An 18663-nucleotide genomic window follows, 5' to 3' on the forward strand; every position below is an offset into this window, starting at 1 on the left:
AAACAAATTAAATAAAAACAAAAGACATAACGTGACATATCAACTCCCTTTGGAAAGATTCATTACCAGAGAAGTGTAATAAACACGTCAAAACAGAGTGAGGAAAGACCCAAGGACATAATCTCGGGTATTTATTTCTGTGCCTCTAAAGAGGAGTAAAGGACTCCAGGCTACAGAAAACCTTCCTCTTCTCCTTCCTGCTAAAGCCCTCAGTACATGTATAACTTTTCTTAACTGACCATATGGGTGATGATAACTATACAGGCTTTATGTTTTCCTCTTTGGAAGGTAATCTTTTAAGCATTAACAGACAATCTCCGTGGACTTTTTTATGACATACAGGATTAATAGAAAACCTATGGTGGCTTTTGTTATACCATAAGGAGACATCAATCAACCTTTCCATAATGAAGCAGTTTTAGGCATTAACAATTGTGGGAAGAGAGATTATGTATTTCTTGGTAAAAGAAGTACAGTTGGCCCTTGAACAACACGGACTTCAGCTGAACAAGTCCACTTATACTCAGAATTTTTTCAATAATTCTACTGGAAAATTTTTGGTTAGACTTTTCATGAATGCATGGGATACCTAACCAAACAGTTAAGTACTGTACCCAACAGTAGTCTATTAGTTAAGACCAACAGGAAACAGATCCTAATTTACCAAAAATTCCAAGTTAAAGCATAAGAAAGTTACATTAGGTCAGATCTTCTTAAAATACTTCCATGATTAAAATCCAAGATTCTGTTACCTTCAAAACATATTTGATTCTAACATTGCCTTTTCCCAGCATTTATAGTTCAGTATTTTTATGATACCTTTTCCTAATGTAAGATGGGCTCTTTTTTAATCTTATTACACTGACCTAATCCTTCATAACTTTCAAATATTTCCCTGCAGAGATCATGCTAATTATTTCACTATCCTGGATTACCAGGTATTAGTCTGCAGACTTGAAAACATCAGCTTATTTATTTTATTCCATTCAGCCAACATTTTTTGTAGCAGTAAATACCTTCAAGTAGTTCAGAGATGAAATAACGAAATACTCAAATAGTACAGAGGGTATACTGTTAAAAGTATTCCTCCAACTCTTGTTGTTCTAGTCCCATCTAATCCTTTTTCTCCATAGAGGCAGATAATATGGGCAGTTTTTCATGCATCTTTACAGAAATACTTTTTGGAAACACAAGCTAATTAAATACATCTATTTAAATAGTCTTTCATCAAATATTCACTCATTTCAATTTGCCCATTATGTTTTTCTGTTATCTGTGCATCCTGCTGGCCTTGTTTTTTCTGAAAATATTGTATGACCGAAGAGAGAGTCTACCTATTAACGCATTTGATCACTCCAAATCAGCTCTGCTGATAATCAATAATTTCTTCTAAAAAGTGGAGGCAAAGAAATTAATAAATTGAAACCTTACCCATAAATCCTCCACTGGCAATACTCACATATTCTTTGTTTTTCTGTAATGGAAAATAAAATTAAAATTATTCCAAAACGCAATTTAATTAAAACTTCTGATAGTTCTAAAACACTGTCAACTGAAATATGTGGTTATATATTAAATTTCCAGACTTTCTTTTTTCCTTGACATTTTAGACTTTGGCATAGAGAGGTATGTACATTTACCTTGTGTATGGTATGGTTTGGTGCTCGGGTGGAAGACGGAGACAACTTCCTGGCTATTAACAAGACTGTGAGTTTACTTGTATTATAGTCCCAATAGTGCAACAGCCAAACCAAAATTAGTTAAATGATATTTTAGGATGTAATCAGAGCGTTTTTAAAAAAGCTTTAAAAATATTTTGTGTCCTTTACAAAAATGTAATATAAAAGAAAATATTGCAGCTAATTATGAAGAAATGACAGAATATTACCATTTTGCAAACTAGTAAAAACATAATAAATCTAAGTAATGATAAACAAAACAAAACAAAAAAAGAGAGATACAAAAATAGAAACATCTGGACAGTATTTGCTACCTGACAGAAGCACACACCACCTCCCCAGGATCTTCTGGTCCCCCACAAAAAGCAATCTGATCGTGTCTCTTCATCTAACTACCAGCTTAAAGGAAATACCAGGGATAGAATCTGACAAATAAAACGATGTGAATGTAATCACCAAAATCCAAAATGTGGGAAACTCTATAAGACAAATTACACCGTGCATATATTTGTTGAAATTGGAAAGGGGAAACACACAAATTAAGAAACTTAAAAGACATCAACCAAATGCAGTGTCTTGTTTGAGACCCTATGAAAACCAGGGAAACTTGAACACTAATTAGATTTCTTTAATAATAAACTATGATAACAATAATGTGGTTATGTCTTTATAAAGAGTTTATGCATCAATTCTCCCTACTTCTCAACTTCTTTGAAATTTTGTATAATACAAATTGGGAAAAAAATTTTCTAAAACCACATCAAACACTTGAATAATAGAAAAAAAAGTCCACAATATTTCAGTACTGTCATAAAAGAGCTCTCGCAATATATGTTTACACTAAAGCATTTTTAGAATAGGCCGATTAAATTTATGATTAAAATGAGTTTAGGTCCCTATTTTTGCTACTTTGTATATGTTTCTAAACTATTTCCTTTAACAAGATTTAAAATGATCTTACAATTCCTCCCCCAAAGAGCTTGTTCCTTCTCTGATTTTGCCTTTCAGGGATTCTGCTGTTAGACTAATTTTCTCAAACCAGATTCCCAGTGAAATACAACACAAATAGAAATTAATGCAAATTGAGTGGCCTGTGTAACACCATGACTACTGTCTTTCTGATTCCATAGTTCAGGATCACACATTGTAAGGACTTTAATGTATAAACTAACAAAGAATACCTAATAAACAACTATTTTTTATAAGGAATGAGCCATCACTGAATAAGGCTTTGCAAGAAAGCAGAGGGACAGGTTGCATAAAACCACTAATACAAATTAGTTGTGCTGAAGACACATTCAACACAAAAAGGAAAGATGGCTATGGGCCATGAATAAATATGCATGTATATTTTTTCAATTTCAAAATGAAAATATTAATATGAATTATATAGCTACTGTAAAAAATACTAAGGCATAAATAGGCATAAAGATCAATGCAACAGAATAATCTAGAAATAGATCCTGATGCACAGAGGAATTCAGTATATTAAAAAGGTTGTATTTCAAATTGATAGCACAAAGTCTGGCCTGGCCGATTAGCTCAGGTGGTTAGAGCGCAGCCCTATAACACCAAAGTCCTGGGTTCAGATCCCCATTCTGGACTGCTGCCAAAAAAAAACAAAAACAAAAAACAAACAAAAAAATCAATTTGATAGCAGAATTGGTTAGCTATCCAGAAAAACATTTTTTCTGATTTCTATCTCACTTCTTACACAAAAACAAATTCCAAATGGTTCAATACTTAAACATAAAAAATAAACCACATAAGCATGAGAGAAAAATCTGAAGATGACCTTTCTTAACAAGACAAAAAACCAAGAAGCTGTAAAAAAATACAGATAAATCTGATAGTGTACATAAAAGCAAAAATTATCTATACAATTTTCTTAAAGATGATAGCAATAACCAATAATCTATATCAGCTTACCTGTAAAAAGTGTGCCAGAACCATGTTCATATACATGTCTTCTTCCTCCCTGCCACTACCCATAAAACAGAGGTGCTCCCCACCAGCTATGGAGCCGGACTCAATGGACTGCTTCTGTGCTTCCAGCAAGGATTTTACTGACTGTGCAAACTCAGATGGATTCTGGAGCATCTAGAAAATTTTTTTAAAAATTATAAACATGGCAAGCCTGTGTTTCATATACATTTGCAAAACTTGAAAAATTTTTCCAGGGGAAAAAACCCAACATCTAAAGAGCCATCATGAAAACAAAGGAAAAAGAAAGAAAAGGCTCCTATAAACAGGATCTCTGCAAAGGTCACATGTTACTTTAGTGATTATAATAAATGTTATTTAAAAACAAAAATCTCTGGGATGAGATATATAAATTTATCTATAACATGTTACAACAAAAGTTGAAAATTCCCAGAAGTATTAAATATATAAAGAAAATACTTCTCTACTAGAAAAAAATTTCTTTTTGTTGTTTTTTGTTTCTTACATAACAACCAGCTACAGTGTCCTTGGGTATCGTAACAGAAAGATTTTAACACTGAGTGGAAGACCCTGTGAATACAAACAATACAGTAGAGCTCAAACAAGCTCTATTTTTTAGTTTCCATTTATAAGACAAGCCATGTATTTCTTACAGGACCCAGTCAGATATAGTAGAAGCCATTTATCCATTTATTTATCAACACTATTTTATGTACTGGAGATACAAGGATAAAAAATTCATTTCTTACCCTCAAGTAAACAAGTATGCCAATAACTACAAAAATTTTTAAAAACTGTTATAATGCAGCTACATAAAAAGTACAGTAGAAATCCAACAGAAAAATGGACTGACCATATAGAAAAGCAATTTAAAAAAAAAAAAAAAAAAAAAAACCAACAACAGCTCACTTGGGAGAGTGTGGTGCTGGTAACACCAAGGCCACAGGTTCAGATCCCTGCACCAGCTAGCCACCAAAACACCAACACAAAACAAAACCAAAAAGCCCAACAAATGTAAACAACACACAAAAAAAGATGTTCAACCTCACCAGTAATTATCGCTATTTTTCACCCATCATTCTGGTAAATAAAAAGACTGATAATGTCCAATAATGCTTTTGGCATGAAACAATCACTCTTTACAGTTGTGAAATGGAAGGTGGTTCAGCTTTTTTAAAGGGCAATATGGTGGTCTTTAGTAAAATCATATGCCCACACCCCTCAATCCAACAATTCTACTTTTAAGGATCTATTTTACAGAAATATTTGCCTAAGTTCACAAAATATGTATACAGATGTTAACTGCAACATTATTACAAAAAAACTGAAAATAATCCAAATGTACATCATTCAGGCAATAAATTATGGTGTACCTGTAACACAGACCACTATGCACCTTCTTTTAAAGAATGTACGTAAATGGAAAGATCTCCAAGAAACTGTTCAGTGAAAAGCAAGTGGCAGAGCAAGAAATATATAAATATGTATTAAAGGTCTGGAAGATTAAACAAGTTGATAATGGTGGTTAACTCTGGTGATATTCTTTGAAAATTTTTTAAAAAATTCAGTTATTCATAAATCACTAGAGCAAATTTTTAAAATAAGCATTAGAGAGGAATCAAAGAGAAAGGTACAGAGTTCACCTACAGGACAAGAATGAGTTAGGATGGCCTTTCTCACCTACAGTGTCTAAAACTCAGTTCTTCTACCTTCATTTTCCATAAGTTTCCTCTCAACTATACCAATGCTTTTCTACACACATCTTCAGCCTCAGCATTAACTTCTTCAGACAAGTTGGGAAGGAGTAAACTGCACAGTCAACAGAAGGGGTTACTAACCTACTCCTCTTTCTGTTTTTCCCATTGCTGAGACCCTAATAACCCAAAACAGCTTAAATGATGTCAGTATCAGTGATGTCAACAGCTCTGAGCATCTGACAATATTTAATTTACTTTATCCACTCCTTCAACTGAAATGAACCCAGGATAGTAATTTTAACAACTGAGCGTTTATATGCCAGATACTACCCTTATTAAATATTAGTTTATTATATGCATAAATACTCACAATTTTTAAAAATGCCTTTCAGTAAAAGTTTTTAGAATTCTTACTCAATTACAATAAGAGCTGAAATTTATAGCGTACTTACTAGGTGCAAGGCACTATGCTAAGTGCTCTATCAGGTAGCTCATAGTAAGTTTAGAATTTACTGACATAACAATGGTAAGCAATAGTAAGCCACAGCTAACAGTGTCGTCATCTACCCTTTATGATGCCAAAAGGGTGTCCTGTGTGAAAAGGAAACCTGAGAGCAACACTTTTCCTATAAGGGCAGAGATTCTTTCCTTAAGCAGAAAGAAAAACACCCCTAATCCAGGACATATTTATTTAAGAACTGGAAGAAAAAAAATTTACCTCCTCTCTTACTTTTTACAAAAAAATTAATAATCATTTATACTCACCAGATCTGAATCTAAGTGGAAAGCAGTTGATAAATGCCCAGCATTATACTGTTCTGCAGGACGGCAATCCACCACAAAGAACCGGACTCCTTCCTAAAGGGGAAACAACATTTGAGATAGTGGAATTTGCCATGAGGTCCACATTACACAATATAACATTAACAAAGAAGGGGAAATAAGTTTAAGAAAAAAATGAATCTCACATAGAAAAAGAGGACCCAATTAGTACAGACACAACACACAAGGCCATAAATACTTTTACTCATTTTAAACAGTTAAAATATTTTTTATATATTGCTCTTGACCAAAAAGTTTAAAAATATTTATGTAGCAGGACAATGTCAGTTTAAGCTACAAAAGTAATTATACTGGAATTTGACAATTTTTAAATGTTTATTATGTAAACACTATATAGTTAGAAACACAATTCTAGATATACTGTTCTTATTTTTGCAAATAATTTACGAACTTATCAACAACTCAATTTATGTAAGAACTAAACCTCTTTCTTGTATGCTGAAGCAGGACAGGGAGGTTCTGCAATGCCAGTTTGAACTGAAGAAGTACAGATGGAGCTCTTTAAACTGAGTTGTATGTTTTCATTTGTTTTTTAATATTTTTTCTAATAAGAAAAAGATGAGACGCTTGTATTTTGAAAATTCTGAACCACCAGTACAGATACAGTGAGAAGTCCAATTGAGATCTATCATAAAAGGCCTGGTTTCCCATGTTCATTCCTTTCCCCTCATCAACATCAGAAATACATCCCACTTTCCAAGTATATACACCCATGGCTAACTGTTACACTACTATTAAAAAGAGCATATATTGAAAATGCCACTGGTCAAACTAGCTCATTAGATTTTCATAAAGATCGCAATGGACAGAAAAGTACGGTATATTTTCGCAATTCTCCTTTGCTATATGCTTTATGGCTTTAAATCATGGTATTGAATTAGCTGTATAACTACACCGAATTTAACAGTTAAGTGCTAAATTCACCCTTTTAAGTAGTTTATATGATGCCACATTCACCTGCTTTGCTGAAATATGAAAAAAGATATGGCAATTTATAAAAACTGGTGTCAAGAATGACAAGAATAATTAATTGTTGCCAATTAAAATAACGCACAAACTGGTAGTTTAAAAATGACCATCTGGACAGAAGATTTAACATATAAGACATTCAAAAATGGCAAAATAGCCACATTGTTGTAGTAAATCGATTTTGTGGGAATCAATGAACAGGGAGAAAATGTCAGTTACTTGTATTTGAAAGGGATAGTCCCCTGAAAAACTGTGTTTCCATGACTTACTCCTTGCAGCTGATTTGCTTGGAGGATCTCTGACACTGAGACAGCGAGACAAAGAGCCTGACTCAGATCTGCATCATCATCCTTAATTCCCAACAAAGTACTACCAAAGAGATGGTGATTATCCTGTTTGAAGAGAAATTTTTAAACATTACAAAGAAAAAACAAAGTCAAACCTTCTTCCTAAAAATATTCTTATTAAATCATGATAAAAGGTAAAATAATTATATAACATCCTTGAATCATGTGATTTTTAAAATTTATTATATAATTTCAAATCTTACAGGTTGAAAGCTACAAAAAGGCCATAAAGTCCCGTTCAGAGTTCACACAAGATGAAAGACTAAGAAAAAAATAACACATTCTATACATCTGTTTTCTATAGTATCACATATAGTTAAATATTAAATTTTAAACACAGTTACTCACAACTTGTCATATCTTAATAACAAAAATTTGGCAGAAATAAACTGCACAAATTATGTAATATACTGACCTACAGCCTGCTCTAATTTGCAGCTCCTAGTGCAGATTATTTACTATGTCTAAAGAATAAAAGGTGCTCTTCTTAAAAGACTGAAAAAGAAAAGAATAAGACTTCTTTTTCACCTAATATCCTAAACTAGCAACCCACAATCTGATTTACCCAACACTGTTGGGAACTGAAGTAGTCTCCATGAGGAAGTTATTTAAATAGGTGAAATTATCCCTAGAAATAAATCTTTTATAATTAATTATTTTTGAGGGAAGTGTTCTTAAAAGGTTTCTTTTACCTGCCTTCTGAAACATACTATAGTGAACATAATTTAACCTTATCTTAATATTTCAGTGACATGATGACTGCCAACTAGAAATTATTACGGCAAAATGCTTTTTTAAAAAAAAGACAATAATGTTCTCATGGGTACCTGAATTCACAGACAAACTTGTTTGCTTTATAAATATAAACCTGTGCCTCTGCCATAAACTTTTGCTTCTTAGAGTTTTATTTTCTAGGAGTTCATACCACTCATGCTTCTAATCTGCTGTCCTTTATTGAAAGCACCTGTCTGGACTAAGGATCTAATTCTCTATGGGGCTAAGTGACCCTTTTTTGTTTAGAAGATAGCTCTGAGTCACTAAGGTTGTACAAGGCTGACCTCCAGATAAAGGAAGCATAATTACACTTACTCCTCCATCGGATTTTTGTAATATAATTTTTAAAGTCAAGAAAGAACTAATTTAAGAAATATCTGTCATTTTCTCATGATCAAAAATAACTAATAATCAGAATAGAGATAAAATGGTTCCTACAATCTTTTTTAACCTGTCTGTTCCTCCACTATGGAGAATATTAAAACACAAAAAGAAAAGAATGACAACCAAGAATATTTTAACTGAAGCAGATACAAAGTAAGCAATAAAACAATGTACAAAACGTGAAATATAGAATAGCTGGTTATTTCTTGTCTTATACCTTCCTAAAAGAAGCTGGTGTTTTACTGCAATAATACTGAGCCAGAGAGAAAAGGTCTTCTATATCTTCTAAATTCAGACTGGATGGAGTATTTTCCAAGAACTCTGAAATATGATTTTAAATATGATATTTAATAAATTGTTTGTGAAAAATACAATAACCAACATTATTTATGTACCAAAGCTGAAATATCTTCAACATAATAAATACTATATGAATGGAATCTCAACAGTGATGTTTTTAAAGCTGCTGTGGAAAAGTGGATTCTCCAAATGAGCTGAAACTGTTAATGTAATTGTTCTGTTAATGAAGGACAGTGTCAGTCAATTAAATCAAGTTACTTAGCCTTAATCAATATTTTCTGATTTATTTACTCAAAAAACACACATGAAATGCCAGGATCCCTGGAAATAAAAAATGACTAAGAAATATCCTGAGTTAAGGAACTTTGTCTTATGTAAGAAAATAAACCATTATAATGTACTAAGATGAATGTCATTAGATAGACAGTACAAAGTGCCAGGCATTATAGAAAGGAAGTTACTATCTGTGTGGGGGCTAGAGTGGGGAGAGTCCAAAAGAAGAACCAAAATTTCACAAGAGATACGTAAGCTGAGTATTGAAAGGTACATTAAGGAAAGAACACTGATGGAGAGAGGATGACATTCTATTTGAACACTGAAACCAAAGAAACAGTATATGGAAAGGAATGAAAGAGTGAAAAAATACAAAGGAATGAATGAGGATGGCAAAATCAGGGAAAACAGTGTTTAAGGTCTGAACCTGGAGAGTACTTAACAGAATTTGAGGGTTGAATGAAACCTCAGAGCTCATCTAGACTAATCTCCTAAATTTATGGATAAGGAAACTTGAGTTTTGGAGAGATTAAGTGACCTAAAGTGTTTTCTCTAAATTAAATGATACTCACGGATAACTTCTTCTTTGCTGTCTGACTCTTGTGTTAAAATAACTTCTCTGTAAAGGGAATCAAATGAATTAGAGTTAAATATTAATAGAGTACCCTGAGAAAAGAGAAGGAAAAAATCTAACTAACTTGATACTTACTTTGCATTAACAAGTATAATTAACATTAAGAAATAAATAAAAAATGGATCTGCTTGTTGAAGATATCCATCCCATATTGCCTGAGTGACTTCGACAGAACAGTAACATGCAAAAAGGCTTCCAAGCTGTAATCAGAAAAGGAGATGAGGGACATAAAACACTGGAGCTGACTTGTTCTTTCTAAAAGTATTAGCAAATGAATAAGCAACATACATCACATTACTTCCACCTAATATTTAATGTGTACCTTAATTTTAGTGTATGAAATCCAAAGGCAAAACATGTGGATTCAAAACACAATGGAGCCATTTACTAGCTGTGTGACTTAGGGCACGTCACTTAATCTCTTTAAATCTTCCATTTCTACTTCTGTAAAAAGGAAGGAATACTACTACCCATGTTGTACCACTGTTGTAAAAAGAGAGATAATTAACCTAGAATATCTAAAGTAACTAGCACATATCTCTGTCATAGCATAACTAGTATAATTACCTACAGAGCTCTAGAAAGGTAACTAGCATAATTATTACTAATAACAGCACAGTATTTAACTTACAAGGTAATAATGAGGCTCAAAATTGGTAATTTAGGAGCATCTAATAAAATTTTAATGACAACATAAATGTGAATTCATCCCAAAGCTTACTTGTACATCATTTGAAAGAGATGAAACAACATTCACATCCTTCAATAGATCTCAGGGGCTCTATGGTTGTGTATTTCAAACAAAAAGAGTTGTTAATTTACAACAGGCTGGCCAGCAGCTCATTTGGTTAGAGTGCAGTGTTATTAACACCAAGGCCAAGGGTTCACTTGCCATCTTTCCATTCTTCTGAAGTGAGCGTTTAATGCAATAAATTTCCCCCTCAATACTGCTTTTGCAGTATCCCACAGGTTTTGGTATGATGTATCATTGTTTTCATTCGTTTCAATAAATTTTTTGATTTCCTGCTTGATTTCTTCTTGGACCCATATGTCATTAAGTAGAATGCTGTTTAATTTCCATGTATTTGTATAGTTTCCAGAGTTTCGTTTGTTATTAATTTCTAGTTTTAATCCATTGTGGTCTAAGAAGATACATGGGATAATTCCAATTTTTTTGAATTTATTGAGACTTGATTTGTGACCTAATATGTGATCTATCATGGAGAATGATCCATGTGCTGATGAGAAGAATGAATATTCTGAGGTTGTTGGGTGGAATATTCTGTAGATATCTGCCAATTCCAATTGGTCTAGAGTCTTGTTTAGATCTTGTGTTTCTCTACTGATTCTTTGCCTAGATGATCTGTCTAATATTGACAGTGGGGTAGGGCCAAGGGTTCAGATCCCTATACTGGCCAGCTGCCCCCCAAAAAAGAGTTGTTAATTTATAAGTTTCTCTACAGCTGAACTGTGTTTTAAACTACAGTAATTCAGTGATTATTAGGGCACTGAATTTCATTAGATAAAGAAACAAGTCCATTTAAAACTTTCAATTTAAAACATTTTTAATGGCTAAAGGCAGCTGATGTGAACACATACACTTAGTGCATATTTTGTACCAGGTACTAAACTACTGTCACAGATTTATTAATTAGCTCATATTTTAATTCTCACAACAGGCCTGCAGAGTAGACATTTTTCTTCCTATCTGAAAGGTGAGGAAATAGACTTGGATTAAATAACTTACCCAAGTTCACAGAGCTAGTGAGTGGCAGTGTTGGGAACAGAAAAAAGCCTGAGACTCCACAGTCCATGTAATCATCACTACACATGACCACAGGCTTTTAAAGTACATAATGCTACTAATGTTTTTTGTTGCTGTTTGAGAAATTACTATTATAAACACAGATTAGAAGATATAAATACAAACAGAATAATAATATACACCCATCCTTAAACTCACTTAGCTAAACTAAAGCTACCACTGCATTGCTTACGGGTTCCCAGGTTTGAGAATTAGTTTTTAATTGTTTCATCTCATGATTTAAAAAACACCAAACAACAACAACAACAAAAACTCCATTTCATTGACATAATACTAGTAGCAAGAACAAACTATTTGGCACATCAGCTGAAGAGAAACCAGTTGTTTTAGTACTCAGTTAAAACCTCCTGCCACCAGCACTGAGTACTAATTTAGAATTCTGACAACCGAAATGGCATTTCCTAGGCAGAAAGACTTCTATTACTTATTAAAATGCTTAAGAGAAATAGTTTCTTACTTTAACATAAATAAGTAGACTTAATGGCAACATATGACTCTTGGAGAAACTATAATTTTATAGGTATTTTATTATTTTAGCTCAAAGTAACAAGACTGTGGCTAAGAGGGAACTAAAGATAGGTTACTGAGATTGAGATTTAATGAGCCCAGAAGTAAAACCAGTTAGGATTCTCTAATTACCATTTCCTGATTGCCACCTCACCCCTTCATCCTCTGAGATAGGTACTATTATTATTCCCATTTTACAGATGAAGCTCAGAGGCTAAGTGTCTTAGATCATACAATTAACAAGTGGCAGAAATGGGATTCTTCCTGAAGAAAAGTTAGGTAAGACATGATCAAAAAATGTTTAATTTTTGAATATACTGTGTAGTCTTCTAACAATCATTGTTTTAGAAAGACATTCAAATTAACCTAGAACAGCAGTTCTCAAATTGTGGTCTGAAGGCCCTCAGATGTCCCCCAGACTCTTTACAGGGGAGTCTGTGAGGTCAAAACTATTTTCATAATAATACTTAGACTTTGCTTGCCTTTTTCATACTCGTTCCCTCATAAATGAACAATAGAATTTTGCAAAGGCTACATGACCTGTGCTATCAACACCGATTGAATAAAGAAGCAAATATGAGAATCCACCTGTCCTTGATTTAGCTAAACATTAATGAGATTTGCAAAAATATAAAACAATGCCACTATTCTATTTTTCTTTTGGAAAATATAATTGTTTTTCATTTAAAAATAGGCTATTTATGTTAACATATATTGGGTTTATCATTCCTCTTAAATGAATTAATAAATGAATATTTAAAATTCCTTAGTTTTAATTTCTAATCAACATAATCCACATAAACAATGAATCATCAATAAATTTTAAAGTGTAAGGGGTCCTGAGACCAAAAGGTTTAAGAATCACTGACTAAATAAGACTTCCCACTGAAAATACAAACACAGAATTACGGAATACTGAGTTGTACTTTATATTCTTTTACATTAACCACTTGATCTTAAGTTGTTTTTCTCATGATTGGATACCAATTTTTATACACACCATCAACAATTTAAACACACCAAGTTTTAAAGAGAACTGATATATACCATATGTTTACATATATTACACACATATATTACACTTATGGGGGTACAGCAAAAAGTTCACAGAAAGGTTCATATTATCTTTTAATTCTATTTTTCCACAATTTGTTGAAGTACTCTTGTATGTAAATATACTAGTTATACTCACACAAATATATGTAAAACACCGAAAACCTAAACTTCACATCAAATAATCTGAACTAAGATAAATGAAGAGTAAAAAAAGTTATTTTGAAATGCGAATAATTTCACTCCTTTGGTTTAAGTAGTAATAATCTATAATTTAGTAATTTTCTTTCTCTCCCTTGAAAAAAAAAACTTCACCTAACTATAGTTTTACATAAATCTATTTTTCATTAAGTGTTCCTACTTTCACTTTATTACCCAGTTGAGTGCATAGGAGTCTGGAGTAATTTTCTTTGTATCAAGTAAAGAACAAAGCTCAGGCTCATGGTATTGGATGAGTAATCGGAAGAGATGAAATGGTCTTCCCTTCAGGGAACAATCCCTAAAAGACAAGATAAGTGAAGATTTTTGCATTAACAGATCAGAAATGATTACATCAGTAAATACTTCTCCTGTAATACCCACCTCCTTTCCCCACCCCCAAAACACCTGAACACCACAACATTCACAGCAAGCCTACCTGATAGAACCAGACAGAGCTCTCTCATTAACACCTTTTAATATAACTGACTTGACAAAAGTTTGTAGTAACCGCAAGTCTATAGCCACCCTAAAGAGATTCTCTCCACGTGAACCCAGGAAGTACTCAAGCAAGAGGAATACAGGGATCACTGAAAATAATACTTTGGTTATTTTGATAAGGCTGGGATCTCAAAAGGAGATCTGGAGAGTCCTGAAGAACTCCAGCCCACTCTTTCCTTCCCAAATATGAGGAAACTCACAGAAAACTTCAGGGTAGCTCCACAGTTTACATACTCAACTAGGGATGTCCTCCAGCAAAGGTACAATTCTGAAATGGCCACAGATGAACATTTCAGAAGAGTGGGCCAGAGCCTTACAAGCCATAGAAGTGGCCTGTGTGCTCAGAGAGAATTCCAAAAGGTATCAAATACTCATCTTGTTGAATATTTGTCCTACTTCAAAGGGTTATGTGAGAGTAAAATGGGAAAGTTGAATGTGAATGTTGTTTTCTAGTAAAAGGAAACAAATATATACTCTGCCTTTTTTACTATCACAATGTCTTTTTTTTTAAAACCAACAGCACATTTCCCTGCCAAAGACTTCAAAAGTAGAAATTATTTCAAAAGTAGAAATAATTATAAAAGGCCTAGGGATACATTCTGGGCCATGGATTCCTGGCAGTTCCTAGCCATTATCTCAAGAAGCATCTCAGCCTGCTCTGTTTAAAGAAGGCTCCTCTGCCCAGGGTCATGGTAGCTACTCACAGCTCTGACCTGAAAGGTATCATTCCCACACTCAGATACCCAAGCATCCGAGCCCAAAGAAGACAACCCACTGGAGCAGGTCCAGACCTGGTCCATGTACTAGGGTCACCCTAAGAAAGCACAGTTGCTTCCTTCTTCCCACGCTTAGTCTCTGACTTCAAACTCAAAAGCCTTATCTTCTAATTCCTACACAAGCAGCACTCTTAGAAAATCTTTTGTGCCTAGAGGATTTGCTAGATACTATCATATTCACATTAATTCGTTTTAGGGTGTCCATGTTTGTAATACCTCAAAACTTAACTGAGTTACTTCATGGAAAAAGAATCTCTCAAAAAATACTAGATTTCTGGTATTATGACCTTACTCAATATAGGGAGATTATTACTCTTTAACCAGTATAGTTAAAACCAAAAAGCAATATTACAAACAGTTACTTCCAGACAGTTTGGTTGGTTAAAGTATAACGTTACCGTGAACAAGGTGATGACTAACTCAGTCTTCATTTGGACCAGTAGGCTTTACTAATTCCTCAGCTACTAATTATAAACTTTATTCCATTCAGCATTTGTACTGAGATGCATTCTACTAGTCACAAGGGAACGAGGCAAGAATGTACCTAATGAAGCAGCAAAAACTTATGACAGCTCAAAGCACAGGTCATCATACAAGCATTTAATGAGGAAATACCATGTTCCAGACACTTTAATAAGCATTTTACAAAGCCATTTCATTTTATCTTCACAAACAATCCTATGAAACATATATCCATTTTACAAATGAGAAAACTGAGGCTTAATTGAGGTCAAGTAGTTCACCAAAAGTCATACAACTAAGTGATAGAGCTAAGACTTGTACACAGAAACTGGGCGATAAATCATTATGCCATACTGTCCTTCCATATGCAGATGCTCTTCAACGTACAATGGGATTATATCCTTACAAAACCATCACAAATCTAAAATATAGTAAGCTGAAAATGCATTGAATATACTTAACCTACCAAACATCACTCCTTAGCCTAGCCTACCTTAAACATACTCCAAACACTTACATTAGCCTACAGTTGGGCAAAATTATCTAACACAAAGCCTATTTTATAACAAACTATTGAATATCTCATATAATTTATTGAATACCATACTGAAAGTGAAAAACAGAATGGTTGTATGGGTACTCAAAGTACGATTTCTCCTGAACGCACATCACTTTCACACTATCATAAAGTTGAAAAATCTTAGGCCAAACCACTGTAAAATTAGGATTATCTGTATGTAATTTGATATTTCAGCAAGTGGTGTTTTGGCAGGGGTACAAATCCCTAAAAGAGCAAACTGTAACAAAAATGAAATAAGGTAAAAGCCTTTATGTAAAAAAGTTAATAAATGAATGTCACAGTTTTAACATTAAAGCATTGATAAAGAATGTTTTAAAATGCTTTTCAAGGAGGAATAATGAAAAATAATTTCTACAAATCTAAGATGTGAGGTCAATGCTAGGATTTGGTATGACTCTCAATATACCACTTACTGATATTGCAGCTGGCAGGGAAATTTTACAGAGAAGGCCCCAGGTTGGCAATTCAGATACCCAGAAACAGAACCGGATTTATATTGGCTAGATTACCTCCTAAATCTGAACACTTCCCCCACTGTATAAATACAAGGCAATAGAACGCTGAGACAGAACACAGAAACAGGCAGTGAATAGGGGCATAAACTGTAGGAACAAATGTCTAGTTCATGGTCTCATCTTCTGAAAAACTGGGGCATCTCTGGGAGTCAGCCATTGCAACATCTATTCATTTAATAGCTGTATGCTGCAAAGCTACTCTCAACTGCAAGGCACTGTGCTTGATGCAATCCTACCCATCTTATACCTGAATCTATACTAAGAAGGTATGTTAAAATGGAGTTCTCCTAGCAGCATTCTGAGCTCAGTGTTCTCTTTCAAGGGGCATTAACATCGACTCTGACTGGAGTGCTGTGCTGCATGTGGAATTCATGGAAACAGTAACTATAGGAACCTGACAAGACAGTGTTACATAGCTCAATGTAAAAGTTTCTCCCTCTACTCCTAACTACCAGTACCACCTTTCTCTAGAAAGATAGGACATTATGTCCCTTGCTATTGCTAGCTCTGTTACAGTTAAAGGTGGCAATTAGAATGATAAAATATGGGCAGTTCAGAGACCTAGTTAGTATAGGAGAATGACTCCTAAATATGAGTTGCCATCTCAGTTCTGCCATGACCTGAGCCTTGTCTTCTGGCATGTTTGGGCCTGTTTTCACTACATAAAGCAGTATGACTTTAAGGTAGCACTTAGGCTTTTAAAAAATAACTATGCCTATGCTCAACTCAGTCCTCATATATTTGAAAGTCCGGGGACCAGTATGTTTTAAAAGTTCTTTGGCTGAAGAGACATTACTCCCAAGTAATTATTTCTAATAAAGACATGAAAAGATGCTCAACATCATTAGCCGTCAGGGAACTGCAAGTTAATAACTGTAATGAGATACCACTTCACACTCACTAGAATGGCTATAATCAGAAAAACAAATGTTGACAAGGATGTGAAGAAACCAGAATCATCATTCACTATTGGTGGGACTGCAAAATGGTGCAGTCACTGTGGAAAAGTCTGACAATTCCTCAAAAGATTAAACAGTTACCATACGATCCAGCAATTCCATTCCTAGGCACATATTCGAGAAAAATGAAAATATATGTTCACACAAAAACTTGTATTGGAATGTTCACAGTAGCATATTCATATAAGCAAAAAAGTAAAAACAACCTAAATGTCTATCAACTAATGAATGGCTAAGTAAAATGTGTATGCATACAATGAAATATTATTTGACCAAAAGAAAGAAAGAAAAATGAAATACTGATACATGCTACAATACGGATGAACTCTGAAAACATTATGATAACTGAAAGAAGGCAGTCATAAAAAAAGACGTATTATATAATTCCATTTATATGAAATGTCCAGAATAGGTAGATCCATAGAAGCAGAAAGTAGATTAGTGTTTGCCTAGGACTAGGAGTGTTGGAGGAAAATGGATAGTTAACTACTAATGGGTAAGGGGTTTCTTTTTAGCTGATTAAAATGTTCTAAAATTGACTGTGGTTATGATTGCACAACTCTGTGACTATATTAAAAACCTGTGAATTGTGTACACATTAAAAGGGTAAATTTTATGATATATGAATAACATATCAATAAAGCTATTACTAAAAAAGAAGAAAAGGTTGTTCTTCAATTGATTTGAACAAGCAACCAGGGTGGAGAACCACGTTAGTAAAGCATGTGTTTTCCATCCAAACTTCAAATCTTAACTCAGCCACACACCAGAAGTGTAATCCTGGAAAAGTAATTTAATCTCTCTCTTTCTTTGCTTCAGTTTCTGTAGTTGTAAATCAGAGATACCTACATTAGAGTGGTCACTTTAAGTGAGAAAAAATACAAAACACTTACACCTAGTATAGTGTGCTATCACATAGAAACTAATAAAAAATAGTTAACTTTCAAGGCCCAGAATAGTGGTTCTCTACTTTGGCTGCACATTGGAACTGGGAAACTCTTAAACAGTGATGCCTGGGTCCCATCACTGAGAGATTTTTTTCTTTTTAATTATTTATTTTTTGGTTTTGGCCACAAAACAAGTCTTAATACACTCTAAAAGACTAAGATCATAGAAAATATATTCTGACCCCAATAACAGAAGGAAGTTTAGAAAATTCACAAATATGTGGAAATTAAACACTATCCTAGATAAACAATGGATAAAAAAATATATATCACAGGGAAATAAGAGTACTTTGAGATAAAAATCAAAGCGTAACATATTAAAATTTATAGTATGCAGGGCTCATGCAGTGCTTAGAGGAAAATCTACACTTGTAAACACCTATATTAAAATGCCACATTCTTTTTTAAGGTATTATTCTCTTTGTAAATTTCTTCTTTCATATCCTGGATTTTTTTGTTGTTGTTTCATTGTGTCTAACTGAGTCTTCTCCTATCT

The 18663-nt window shown here is 33.6% G+C and overlaps 1 protein-coding gene across 2 annotated transcripts in view; it reads right to left on the reverse strand.

Annotated features, from left to right (window-relative positions):
- TBC1D23 (TBC1 domain family member 23) overlaps positions 1-18663 on the reverse strand; it is a 54316-nt gene that overhangs the window by 15703 nt on the left and 19950 nt on the right. For both annotated transcript variants that reach the window (XM_063094959.1, XM_063094965.1), the window contains 8 exons: positions 13605-13728; positions 9920-10044; positions 9783-9829; positions 8855-8958; positions 7402-7524; positions 6086-6178; positions 3609-3779; positions 1432-1474 (listed from right to left, as the gene is read on the reverse strand). In XM_063094959.1, coding sequence (XP_062951029.1) covers positions 1432-1474; positions 3609-3779; positions 6086-6178; positions 7402-7524; positions 8855-8958; positions 9783-9829; positions 9920-10044; positions 13605-13728 — 830 coding nt within the window. The remainder of the gene's footprint in view (positions 1-1431; positions 1475-3608; positions 3780-6085; positions 6179-7401; positions 7525-8854; positions 8959-9782; positions 9830-9919; positions 10045-13604; positions 13729-18663) is intronic.

Source organism: Cynocephalus volans, chromosome 1 (assembly GCF_027409185.1).
Source record: "Cynocephalus volans isolate mCynVol1 chromosome 1, mCynVol1.pri, whole genome shotgun sequence".
Taxonomy (NCBI): Eukaryota; Metazoa; Chordata; class Mammalia; order Dermoptera; family Cynocephalidae; genus Cynocephalus; species Cynocephalus volans.